We start from the raw sequence: 12488 nt of genomic DNA, 5'->3' as shown, positions 1-12488 counted from the left end.
TAAGATGGGGTTTCAGGAATGGGCCGGGTGTGGGCCTAAGTAGGGTGCTCTTTCGATGGGCTGAAAGACCTCCTTCTGCACTGTAGCATTTCTATGATTAACAAAGCTAATACAATGCTATTATTTATAAGGAGGCAGTGGTGTAGTGGTATTGTCACGAGATTAATAATCCCGGGATCTAGAGCAAGATCTGGGGACTCAGGTTCAATTCCCACCATGGCGGATGGTGATATTTGAATTCAATAAAATAAATCTGGAATTAAAAGTCGAATGATACCCATGAACCCATTGTCAGAAAAACCCATCTGGTTCACTAATGTTCTTTAAAGAAGGAAATCTGCCATCCTTACCTGGTCTGACCTACATGTGACTCCACATCCACAGCAATATGGTTGACTGAAGTGGATAGGGGCATAAATGCTGGTCCAGTTAGTGATGCCCACATCCTGTAAAACAATTATTGTGAAGGGAATTGAATACAAAAGTTAGGGAGGTTATGCTTCAGTTATACAAAGCACTAGTGAGACTACACCTGGAGTACAATTGGTCACCCTATTTAAGGAAGGATGTAAATGCATTGAAAGCAGTTCAGAGAAGATTTATCAGGCAAGTCAATGAAATGGATGTGTTGTCCTATGAGGAAAGGGTGGACCAGTTGGCTCGCAACTGCTGGAGTTTAGAAGAGCAAAAGGAGACTTAAAACCATAGCAAAGTTACAGCATAGAAGGAGACCGTTCTGCCCATCATGTCCATGCCACTTTTAAAAAGAGTTTAGGGTCTCTGCCTCCACCACCAACTCGGGCAACAAATTCCAGACTCCCACTACCGTCTGCGTAAAATGGTACTTTCTCATGTCTCCTCTACACCTTCTGCCACTTGAATCTATGTACCCTGGTTCTAGAATTCTCCACAAGGGAAATCATTTTATTCTGTCCACTCTATCAATTCCCCTCTTAATTTTGTACACCTCAATTAAGTCACCCCTCAGCCTTCTTTGCTCCAACGAAAATAACCACAACCTATCCAATCACTCGTAGCTACATTTTTCTCGCCCTGGCAACATTCTTGGAAACCTCTTCTGCACTCTCTCCAGAGCAATTACGTCCTTCCTGTAATGTGGTGACCAAACTGCAGACAATATTCCAGTTATGGCCTCACCAAAGTTTTGTACAATTCCAACATTATATCCTTACTTTTATATTCTACACCTCTGCCGAAGAAGGAGAGCATTCTATTTGCTTTCTTGAACTGCTACCTTTAGGAATTTTGTACGCCAAGATTTTTCACTTCATCTAGCCCTCTTAGTATATTCCCATTTATTGTGTATTCCCTATAACTTTTTGACCTTCCTGAATGCATGACCTCACACTTCTCGGTGTTAAATTCCACCCACCACTTTATAGCCCACCCCACCAACTCATCTATATAATTTTGGAGATTATAGCTATCCTCTACATTGTCCACCACTCAACTAATCTTTGTGCCATCTGAAAATTTCCCAAGCGTGTCCCCTTGCTCACATCCAAATCGCTAATATATAACACAAACAGTAAGAGCCCCAACATGGAGCCCTGTGGAACACCACTTGAAATATCTTTCTATCTTCCTGTTATGAAGCCAACTTTTTAATCCAGTTTGCCACATTGCCCTCTATCCCATGGGCTTTTACTTTTTTGACCAATCTGTCATGTTAAAAACCATGCTAAAAATCCATGCACTCAACATCTACTGCACTACTATCAGCAGTAAATTTCTTTGCCAATGTTTGACCTGGTGCCATAAGACTGCATGGCATCCAGAGTCAAGTCAATGTTGAAGATTCCCAGGGCAACACCCTCCCACCTGTATAACAACTGTGTCACCATCTATGCTGGGTCTGTCCTGCCAGTGGGACAGGACATACCCAGGAATGATGATGGTGTTTGGGATATTATCTGTAAGGTATAATTCTAAGAGTATGAATATCAGGCTATTGCTTGACTGGTCTGAGACCGTTGCCCCAATTTTGGCACAGACACCCAGATGTTAGTAAGGAAGACTTTGCAGGGTCGACAGGGCTTGTTGCATCATTTACGATCTGGAATGGCAAGTGCCATGGTTGAGACAGAAATTTTGGCCCATTATTCCCATTGGTTGTAAAAAAAAGGGGGCACCGACTAGCATATCACCAGCAAAATTAAATAGAAAATGAACGTTTTCGTTTATGGAGGTTTATACCACAAGTGATATTTGTCAGAAACCATAATTTCCTTATGTTATTGTTACTTCTTAATCACCCCAAATGCATGACCTCTGGTACCCTTCTCTCAATAGGAGCAGTTTCTCCTGATCTGCCCTATCCAGACCCCTCATAATCTGCTCCAGTTAGTCCAATCTGTGTTACTGAAGTGCCTAATCCGTGGAACCGTTCTTGTGAATCTTTTCTGCAGCCACCTTTCATGCTCGGGCTGGTTTAGCACAGTGGGCTAAATAGCTGGCTTGTAAAGCAGACCAAAGCATTCCAGCAGACCAAAGCAATTCCCGTACCAGCCTCCCAGAACAGGCGCCGGAATGTGGTGACTAGGGGCTTTCCACAGTAACTTCATTTGAAGCCTACTTGTGACAATAAGCGATTTTCATTTTGGCACTTCCTTGGGTCTCTTCCCCCCTGTTGCCCCACCCCCCCATTCCTATCTGCTTTCTGTGGTCCTCGTGGTTCTCATACGTCACCCCCCCCCCCCACCCCCATTCTATCTTGTTGGTTTTGAACAGATGGCCCCCATGCTTTGTGGAAGCCCTCATCCAACCTTCGGATGGTACATTTGATCTTCTCCAGATGGAGACGTTTCGATTTGTCTGCAGCTGTGGGTGCTGCTGCTGATGGCCAGCCGAGCAGGATTCTCCGGTGGGCGATGAGGGAAGCAAATGCAAGGGCGTTGGCCCTCTTCCCCATTTGAAGTTCTGGCTGGTCCAATATTCTGAAGACTACCACTCTTGGGCACAGCTCCTCCCTCACCTCCACAACCTTGGACATCCCCACCCTACATCCATCCCCAATTCCTCCCCACCCTACATCCGGCACCAATTCCTCCTCCCATTTCTCCCTTGTTTCGTCCAGTGGGGAGAAGACTCTTAAGATTCTAAAAGAAACTTTTAGACTCGTTTCTAAAACTCCCTTACTCCATACTGTCCGCGTCCTGTAGCTCCTCCAACACTGTCTCTCGGGGCCCTAGGGTAACTCATCGTCTCCTTGCGGAGAAAGCTTTTGAATTGTAAATGTCGGAGTTCCTGTCCGTCCAGTAGTTCCAGTCTTGTTCTCTCTGTCAACTCCTCTAAAGTCACAAGTCTGTCCTCTGTGTAAAGGTCCCGCTAGCATTCTACCCCCCCCCCCCCCCCCCCCCCCCCGTCCTGTCTCCACCTCTTAAAGGTGGCGTCTAGCATGGCTGGTGGGAACATCTGGTTGCCGCAGATGGGGGCCATGGTGGACACGTCGGTTAAACCGAAGTGTTGCCTCATCTGGTTCCAGGCTCTTAGTGTTGCTACTACCAGTGGGCTGGTTGAGTGTTTTGTCAGCAGGGGTGGGAGCGCTATACTCCATCCTCACCCATTCCATGTTTGGTTCCTTTACCCATCCCCTCACTCTCTCGGTCATGGCTGCCCAGTGGTAGTATTGCCAGTTCAGGAGGGCCAGGCCTTTCATGCTTCTTCTCCTTTGCAGTGTTGTCTTAGGGATTCTTGGATTATTCCTCCCATTCACACAAACACCATAATCATTTTGTCTATTTTTTGGAAAAAGGCCTTGGGGTTGAAGATCGGTATGGATCTAAACAGGAAGAGGAACCTTGGCAGCACGTTCACCTTGATCATCTGTACCCTTCCTGCCAGGGAAAGCAGGTGTGAACCCCATCTCTGTAGGTCCTTTTAAACTTCCTCCGCCAGACTGACCCGAGTCCACTTGTGGATCTGAGTCGAATCATGGGCTATCTGGATCCCCAGGTAGTGGAATTTGTTTTGGACTATTTTAAATGGGAGACCTTCCAGCTCTGCCACTCCCCTGCTCTGGGCCACCGGGAAAAGCTCACTTTTGCCCAGGTTGAGTTTGTAGCCCGAGAAGGCCCCTAACTCTTCCAGAAGCTCCATGATTTATTTCAAGTCGCTCTGTGGTCCGAGATGTCGAGGAGTAGATCATCCACATAGAGTGAGACTCTGTGCTCTCTGCCTCCTCTTCTTGATACTCTTCCAACCTCTCACATCTCGCAGGGCGATCACCAGGGGTTCAATTGCCAGGGTGAACAGGAGCAGGGACAGCAGGCATCACTGCCTGATGCCTCTGTGCAACTGGAAGTATTCAGAGCTGGTGGTGTTGGTCTGAACGCTTGCCTTGGGGGCGTTGTACAGGAGTTTCACCAATGAAGTGAACCCTGTCCCTAGCCCAAAATGCTCCAATACCTCAATGAGGTACTTCCACTCGACTCTGACAAAGGCCTTTTCTGCATCCAGGGAATTGATTACCCCTGGTTTTCTCCCCGGTGAGGGGTCAGTGTTACATTCAGTAGCCATCTGATGTTCAGAGTTGGCTGTCTACCCTTGACAATGCCCGTCTGGTCATTTGAGACCACCTCTGGTAAGCAGTTCTCCAGTCTCCTGGCCAGGACTGTTGTGAGCAAATTGCGTCCACATTGAGAGAAAATGGGTTTATATGATGCACATTCCGTCACATCTTTGTCTTTTTTGGTAGCAGCAATATGGTGGTCTGTGTTAGCATTGGAGGCAAGATGTCCCTCGCTATCTAGATTGGAATCATCTCTCATAGGTGCGGGGTGAGAGACAGTGCAAATTTCTTGTAGAAGTCCGCTGGGAACCCATCAAGTCCCGGCACCTTCCCCGCATGCATGGAGTTGATACTCTCCATGACCTCTCCCTGTTCTATTGGTGCTTCCAGCTCCCCCTATATGTCGTCCCCCGCGACTGGCATGTCCAGTCCATCGAGGAACTGTTTCATCCCCGAGTCCCCATCGGGGGGCTCAGAGGTGTACAGTCCCCGATAGAAGGTTTGGCTACCAGTCCGCCTCTGCTGTCCTTTACCTGGCTATTTTCCTTGTGGCTGCCTGTTTTCTCAGCTTGTGATCCAGCTGGCGGCCAGCCTTCTCTCCATGTTCATAAAAGGTCTCTGTGCCTAGCGGAGTTTTTGCACTGCCTCCCTGGTGGATAGCACGTTGAAGCCCATTTGTAGCTTTTTCCTCTCCGCCAGAAGCTCTGCAGTTGGGGCCTCGGTCTATCTTCTGCCCATCTCCAGGATGGAGTCGATCAGTTGCTGCCTAGTTGCCCTCTCTTCCCTGTCTCTACGAGCCTTGTAGGCGATAATTTCTCCCCTAATCACTGCTTTCAGTGCCTCCCAGAACATGGAAGGTGAGACTTCCCCATTCCGATTGTTCGTAACGTACTCGCTTCTTGCCCGTGATGTTTTCTGGCAGAAGACCTTGTCGGCCAAGAGGGGGTCTCCAACCTCCCATCCACATGTTGAGTTGTGGTCGTAGATTATAATCGTGGAGTATTCCACCCTGACTATTTCTGGAAGCACCAATTTTCCCACTATAAAGAAATCGATGCCGGTGTAGACCTTATATACTGGTGAGGAGAACGAAAATTCCTTCTCACCTGGGTGCAGGAACTGTCATAGGTCCAATGCCTCCAACTGTTCCATGAACATTCCCAGTTCTCCAACCATGCCTGCCATTTTCCCCATTCTGGGGTTTGAACTGACCTTCAATGGGTCCTTTACACAGTTAAGGCCCCCACCCCCGCCATGATCAGTCGGTGCATATCTATGACGGAGATTTCCACCATGGTCTTCTTTATACATTCCGTATCGTACCAGTTGGGCGCATATACATTTACCACAACTACCGGAGGCCCGTCTAGGACACCGCTGACCATGGCATGCTATCCCCCCTGGGTCTGTAACCATCTTTGTCGCCGGGAACAGCAGCGTCCTCTTACTTATCAGTGTGGCTACCCGTCCCCCCCCCACCCAAGCCCTCTTCCTGAAGCAGGAATGGTAGGTCTGTCCCACTTCCTTACCCGCAGTCAGTCCTTCTCCCTCAGCTGCATCTCTTGCAGGAAGACTATGTTGGCTTTCTAACTCACGGCTGAGCGAAGACTCTGGCTTTTTTCAGTGCGCCATTATGTCCCCTAACATTGCAGGTGACAATCCTGGTGGGGGGTTTCTGTCTGCCCCCCCCCCCCCCCCTTTCCTGCAGGCTCAACCATACTTACCTGGTGGATGTGCCCCTGCACTCTGTAAGTTTCTATTTGTTAGGGGGCCATTCAAAATGGCCACGGTCGCCGTTCTCACTGTGAGGCTGGGCTCCTGCATTCCGGTGTTTCCCTTTGTTTATGGACTCTCCAAAGTGACTGCTTGCGGTGCCATCTTGTTCCATCAACTTCTACCCCCCCCCCCCCCCCCAGGAGATGTGCTGTGGCCCCCCTCTCTTTCATATGTCCTGCCGCTAGCTTTCCGTGCTAGCGTGGTGGCCCCCTTCCCAGGGCTGATCTTTCCCCCTCCTTATGCCTGATTAATTTTCATCCCCTCTTCACCCTTTCCAGCACACCACTGCCCTTGCCTCTTCCTTCCTGTGGGATGGTGCTTTTGCTCAAAGCGAGGCTGTGCCGTCCAGTGCAAACATTGTTCATTTCCTCTACTTCTTTTCGTTTCTCCACCTGCGTCTTCCTCATAACTATTTCATTTTGCCTTTTATCCAGGCCATTTGCCCACACAAACGCATCTGCCTCTCTCGGGATGGTAAAATAATGTTCTTTGTTCTGGAATGTCACCCAGAGCCTGGCTGTAAATAATATCCTGAATTTTATACCGTTCTTGTACAGGGTCGATTTCACTTAGTTAAACCTGGCCCTGTGCTTGGTGCACCTATATTCTGTGTCCTTCCCAACCGCGCCCTTTAGTCGGCCGGGCCCAGAATCAGGAGAGGTAACTGTTTAACTTGCCGATTATCATGGTTGGCTGCTCCCTGGTCTTGGGCTTTGGTCGGTGTTACCTGTGCCCTGTCGCTCTCTGGCGGCTTGGGGACGTGTCCCTTCCGACCAAGTTATCCAGCACCTGGGCCACAGTCAGTTGGGTCTCTGCCCTTGATCCCCTCTGGCACATCCCCATCACCGGAAGTCATTAGTGTTGTTTTAATAGTTTAATAATTTACTATGCCCCAGTTCCCTCTGCACCTGCATTCATAAAATTGTACATTTCATTTTATATTGGCTTTCCTCATTCTTTCTAAAATGAAATTCATACTTTGCATGAAATGTTATCTGCCACTTGTTTGACCACTCCACCAGTTAAGGTGTTTTTATGTTTATCCTCTTTCCAATTTTGTATCATCTGCAAATTTTAAGTTGTGCCCTTACATCAGTCTTAGTCATTAATGTTGATCAAACGCCAATCCCTGGGCTACCCCCCATCTTTCTCCAGTACAATAAAACAACTGTTCATCACTTATGTCTCCTTGCGCCCCTGCTGCCACTGTCCGTTTTATTTCGTGGGCTTCAATGGATTTGATAAGAGGGAAAGATTAACAAAATGGACTTGGAGCTGACAGTTTCATTTGGAGAAATGCACAATCGATGTATGACCTTGCTTTGTTCATTTCTTGAGAAAAGGCAAGCCTTCCAATCTACATTACATGGGATATTAGAGATGCAGTACACATTCCAGCTGAAATCTTAGTATTTAGGCATCAATTCCCATTGTTCCAGCTTCCACATGACACACAGCAAATGATCCAAAATTGAATGTTTCAGCTTTCTGATCCATCTAAATGTATGCCACGACAAAACCAAACTCACCCATATAAAGCAATGACTGACTGACAATTTCCAGGCTTCAAATCAACGATATTCTAATTGAGCGTTAAAAGTTGTTCCACAAAACACTTTTTACTACGTTGACTGATATTTGTCAGAAACAAAATAGTCTTGTTTCCCGAAGACAAAAGGGTCGAGTTTGTACTATAACAGGCTAGACAGATACTAGTTTTAGAGAAATGTGTACTTTGTCTAAACCCAGAAAGTGAATTTCATAAGCATGTCCAAACATTTTATTGTTATTTACTTATTTAAAACTGATGCATTACATGAAGTCACACCATTGCACAATGTATAAAGGAAAGTTTACACACTTTATTTTATACTGGACATATAAAGAGTAACATGCCTTTTGAAACAATTACATAATCAGTCCATACAGTGCCTATGACCAAAAGCAAAAGTACAAAATTGCTTTTATTTACACCATTGCATGTAAGTTACACAAAAATTGAATGGATTCCATGAAACTACTGAGGAAAAGATTAATGCAGAATTTCAAAAAAAGTATTTAAATATTTAGAAATGTACAAAACTTAAAATTTAAATCACAGTAAACTTCATATCCCCCCCCTTCTTTCAAGGACTATGTTACCACTATTGTTAGAGAAAAATGTACAGAAAAGTTAATCAACAGGTTTACTTTATATTGAACAGCCAAAGACTTGGATGTGTCTGTTCTGATTGAAGTCAGTGTACTATTTTGTAACACTTCATCAGTAGACGAGTAAATAGAATCATGGTGGCAACCACTTGGGTAATTGTTCCATTTCCTCATCCATCTTGATCACAGGTCGAGATACAAGAGCCGTTTATGATGTCTATTCTTCTTACATTTTCAAATATTGAGGCCGCACAAACCACATATTTGGTTTTCAATTTAAAAACGGATGTGAGAAAAACAAATAGGTGCACAATGCAAAAAGCCAGTTTAGATTATAGAGCTATTAAGTACTCAAAATAAAGAACAAACTGCTCCACCTGTAGTACACATGCACTGCATACAGACAACAAAGTGCAACATGTTTGTTCTGAATGTAGCTCGTCAGTGCCTTGATTATGAGCCATTCACAAAAACCAAAGGAAAGTGATAGAAAACAACAAATTCGGTCAGGCCTTTGGTAATACTTTAATATTTCTAATGAATTTTTGTAGCTATGCCTACATATATTTATATCTAAAAATGCACAACAGCCTCGGTAAATTGAGGTCCAAACCAAAACATTAGTCAGTACAGTACAGGCGATTTCAAACTCTTAATAAACCACACTTTTGAATTTTTGAACCCAAACATCTGCAGCAGTTTTGAATCTGCACCTATAGTGATTTAAAGGCTTCCATTACAAGGTTCCCATTTACATGGTTTTATTTAGTTCAAAAAAAAAACATTAAAAAAAAAAACTTGCTTTTATTTACATCTGAACAAATAAGTGTAATCAGCTTTTTGGTGTATAGTCCACTTCAGTTGTTTGACCCAACTGTAATTATAGTAACAAATGTGTTCTGACATGGTACTCTTCAACTGACTGTGAAAATGTTAGGAGTTGGAAATCCAGCAATCAAAACTCACAACAAATTCTGGGGCATCATATTCCCATGACATTCCTCTCTGTGAGCAAGTCAGCTTTCTTCGAAGTACTCAAATAGAAGGGCATTGTCGGTTTACAAACATACTTAAGTAGGTCACTCTGCTGCTTCTTCAGCTACCAGTATTTTATACCTCTTGTTAAAAAGATAATTTTTTCCAGCTTAGTGGAGCTGCATAGAAAGTACAATTAATGAATCTCTGATCAATGGCACTCGTAATAGACATTCTCTGGACCCCTCTTTGTGAATTGGCTCTGGCTTCATAGCTGTTAGTTGCATTTGTACATCAAAATGTCCATATCCGACTTAACTGCAAATGGTTGAACTTTTAAGATACAACTGCTCAAGAGGCAACAAATATTTTCAGTACTAGAGTTTTCTTTTTGAAGTGCCTGGCACAATAACACTCAATGTGATAAAGTAGGTAAAAGCTAGTTTAATTCTTTATGTAGAATGTTCACAATGACACATGCTGGAACAAAGGCGGGAATGGATATCAATGCTTTCTATAATTACTGCTTATGTAGCATCTGAAATATTTTGTTCTCCAAAAAGGGCATTCGTTTTCAAAACAAAACTGGCATATAAAAACTTCCTTTTAAGAGCCCCAATATTGTTGCCTTATCGCTCCAAAAGTGAATATTGTGCAATTATACCTAAATTGAAGGAATTTTTTCAAAATTATATTCTTCGGAATCAGGAGGTGCTTGCCAACATGTCCATTAACATTATAGTTAGAAGGTCCATCACATACATGAAGTCCATTTGCCGCTGGTCTTTTCAGTCTATTTTTACAGCAGCGTAGATTTTTCGTATGAACATGTACGCAGCATAGAATCCAATAGTTCCAGTTAGCAGCCAGAAGGAAAGCACCATCAGAGTGGTGTAGCCAAAATATAACAATGATGGGATGAATTCAACAATATCCAACTAGAAAAGAATAAAGTTTTAAAAAAAATTAATAGTTTTGAATTAGTGCCAAAAAACAGTAAAGTTTTTCAAAATATATATCCTGAAACTGTGGATCAGTAAATTCATAATTTGTCAAAATTGAAAAAGCAGAATTAAATCAAGCTTTGTTTTCTGTCATTCATACCTTATTAACAAAATAAAATATGGCATAAACAAGCACATAAAATGCTGATCCGCCAGACACCAAGAATGTTCTCCACCACCATCTATAGTCCTGAAAAGTCAAAGTAAAGAGGTTAGTTAATGTGTTCATTAGAACTAAAACAAAAGCTTCCTTCAATTAGAAAAAAAATCCAACAAAAACGTCAAGTTTTGTATTCATCCTAAGACTTCCTCAACTTAACATTTCGTCGAAATGAATCTGAATCTACCTCAAGAGCATTCTACCAATACTGAATTCAGTATGAAACAAATGACAGTCAAATTTGACATTCACACTTCTGGCTGTTTACTTTCAGTATCATAAAGAGGGTGCCCATTACTAATGTTGTATCTAACCAAGTCCTTTCCCATTGGGAATTACCCAAAGTGTGCCTCACTCCACATTACTTACTATACAGACCAAGTAAGTCCCAGATTTGAACTCAGTGAATGTAGAATCAGATTTCAATAAAGGTGCAAATGGCAAAGGGTCACCTGGACTCGAAAAGTTCACTCTTTTCTCTCCCTACAGATGCTGCCAGACCTGCTGAGATTTTCCAGCATTTTCTTTTTGGTTTCAGATTCCAGCATCTGCAGTAATTTGCTTTTATACGGTGCAATTGGCCTCAGTCTCTGGAGTGGGAGGGGTGAGATAGAGGCTGCACAGACAAATAAGGGCGTGACTGCTGTGTAGTGTCTCCTTTCGTATATACATTTTGGATCAGAACAGAATTGAGTTTATTATGGTGACGCCGACACCACAGCCTGGCAAACTCACGCAAAAAGAATGGTCACTTAGGCAAGCTACCAGTGGGCTGCAACCAATAGTGGAATCAGATTCCAATGAGACTCCCTTTAAGAAATAATGGGAGCTGGAAGAAGTAAAACAAAGGTTTCAAGAAAAGGAAACATTTGATGAAGCAATCCCAATTAATCTCTTTAGCTAGTCCCTACTTCCAGCCATGATGATAATTTTTTCTACAAATCCTGTATGCTTGCCACATTAGAGATGTGATTATGAATGATTCATTCACATTTATCTATTAGTAATTAAATGTAGATTCAGCTCCCAATAGCTGAGTTTATCCAGAATGTAATTGAGCTGTATAGTTCTCAGATTTGATCGATTCTTTATATGTGCCAAGTTAACTGATCTACACTCTGTACTGTAGACCTCTATGACTCAAAGTCACAACTAGAGCTAGTAACTGACTTTAGCATTCACAGTTTAGGAAGGAGCAAATTGTCTAGGTTTCTAGTCCCGACTGCAACTATTTATGCTGAAAGTAGATGCGAGTGATAGTAGGCACAGACAGGATAGTGATAATGCCCAGGTCAATAACCTAATGTTATTCTCCATTAATACTTATACATATATAATGGCCACTTAGTCCATGGTCCCATACCTCCCTCCAATGCCATGTAACCTCAGCAAGCAGCCAAAACCCTTTAGGGGAGGCAAACTATCAAATAAAATAGTGGATTGCAGTTTTGCTTGATGCAAAGCAAAAGGATATATTAACTTCTCTTATTTAAAACTAGGTTTTATCAGATGTAATGAAAATTGGAATAGCTATATCTGATCATACCTCTGCACAAAGTTGGAAGTAAACCATGACAATGCTGATTTGAGAACATGACACAACCAGGATAATAAATACCAAAAATAAGAATCCAAAGAGGTAATAGAACTGGTTCTCCCAAATTGCCTGGAAACAAAAAAAAAGTATTAATTTAAATCAAACTGGTGTCAAATGATATCAATTCTTCGTTATTAATTTATTTTGGTTGGCAGTTAATTTAAGCTCAGTTTCTGGACAAGAAACTCAAACTACAAAGACAGTTAAGAGATAACACTTGGGTCAAAAGGTTTGCTTGAGTTCTATTTGCAAATACTGGGTGGAATTTAATAGAGGCTCACAAAATTATGAATG

General features: G+C 43.2%; 1 protein-coding gene across 1 annotated transcript in view; it reads right to left on the bottom strand.

Moving 5' to 3' along the window:
• Window positions 1-8149: 8149 nt before the first annotated feature.
• tm9sf4 (transmembrane 9 superfamily protein member 4) overlaps window positions 8150-12488 on the bottom strand; it is a 100090-nt gene continuing 95751 nt past the window's right edge. The window contains exons 16-18 of the mRNA XM_072514965.1: window positions 12144-12263; window positions 10538-10627; window positions 8150-10371 (exon numbers count right to left, since the gene is read on the bottom strand). Of these exons, the coding sequence (XP_072371066.1) occupies window positions 10222-10371; window positions 10538-10627; window positions 12144-12263 (360 nt within the window). The 3' untranslated portion in view covers window positions 8150-10221. The remainder of the gene's footprint in view (window positions 10372-10537; window positions 10628-12143; window positions 12264-12488) is intronic.

The sequence above is a fragment of the Scyliorhinus torazame genome, chromosome 8 (assembly GCF_047496885.1).
Source record: "Scyliorhinus torazame isolate Kashiwa2021f chromosome 8, sScyTor2.1, whole genome shotgun sequence".
NCBI classification, from domain to species: Eukaryota; Metazoa; Chordata; class Chondrichthyes; order Carcharhiniformes; family Scyliorhinidae; genus Scyliorhinus; species Scyliorhinus torazame.
The sequence above is the reverse complement of the archived record's forward strand: the minus strand, read 5'-3'. Positions and strand labels throughout refer to the sequence as shown.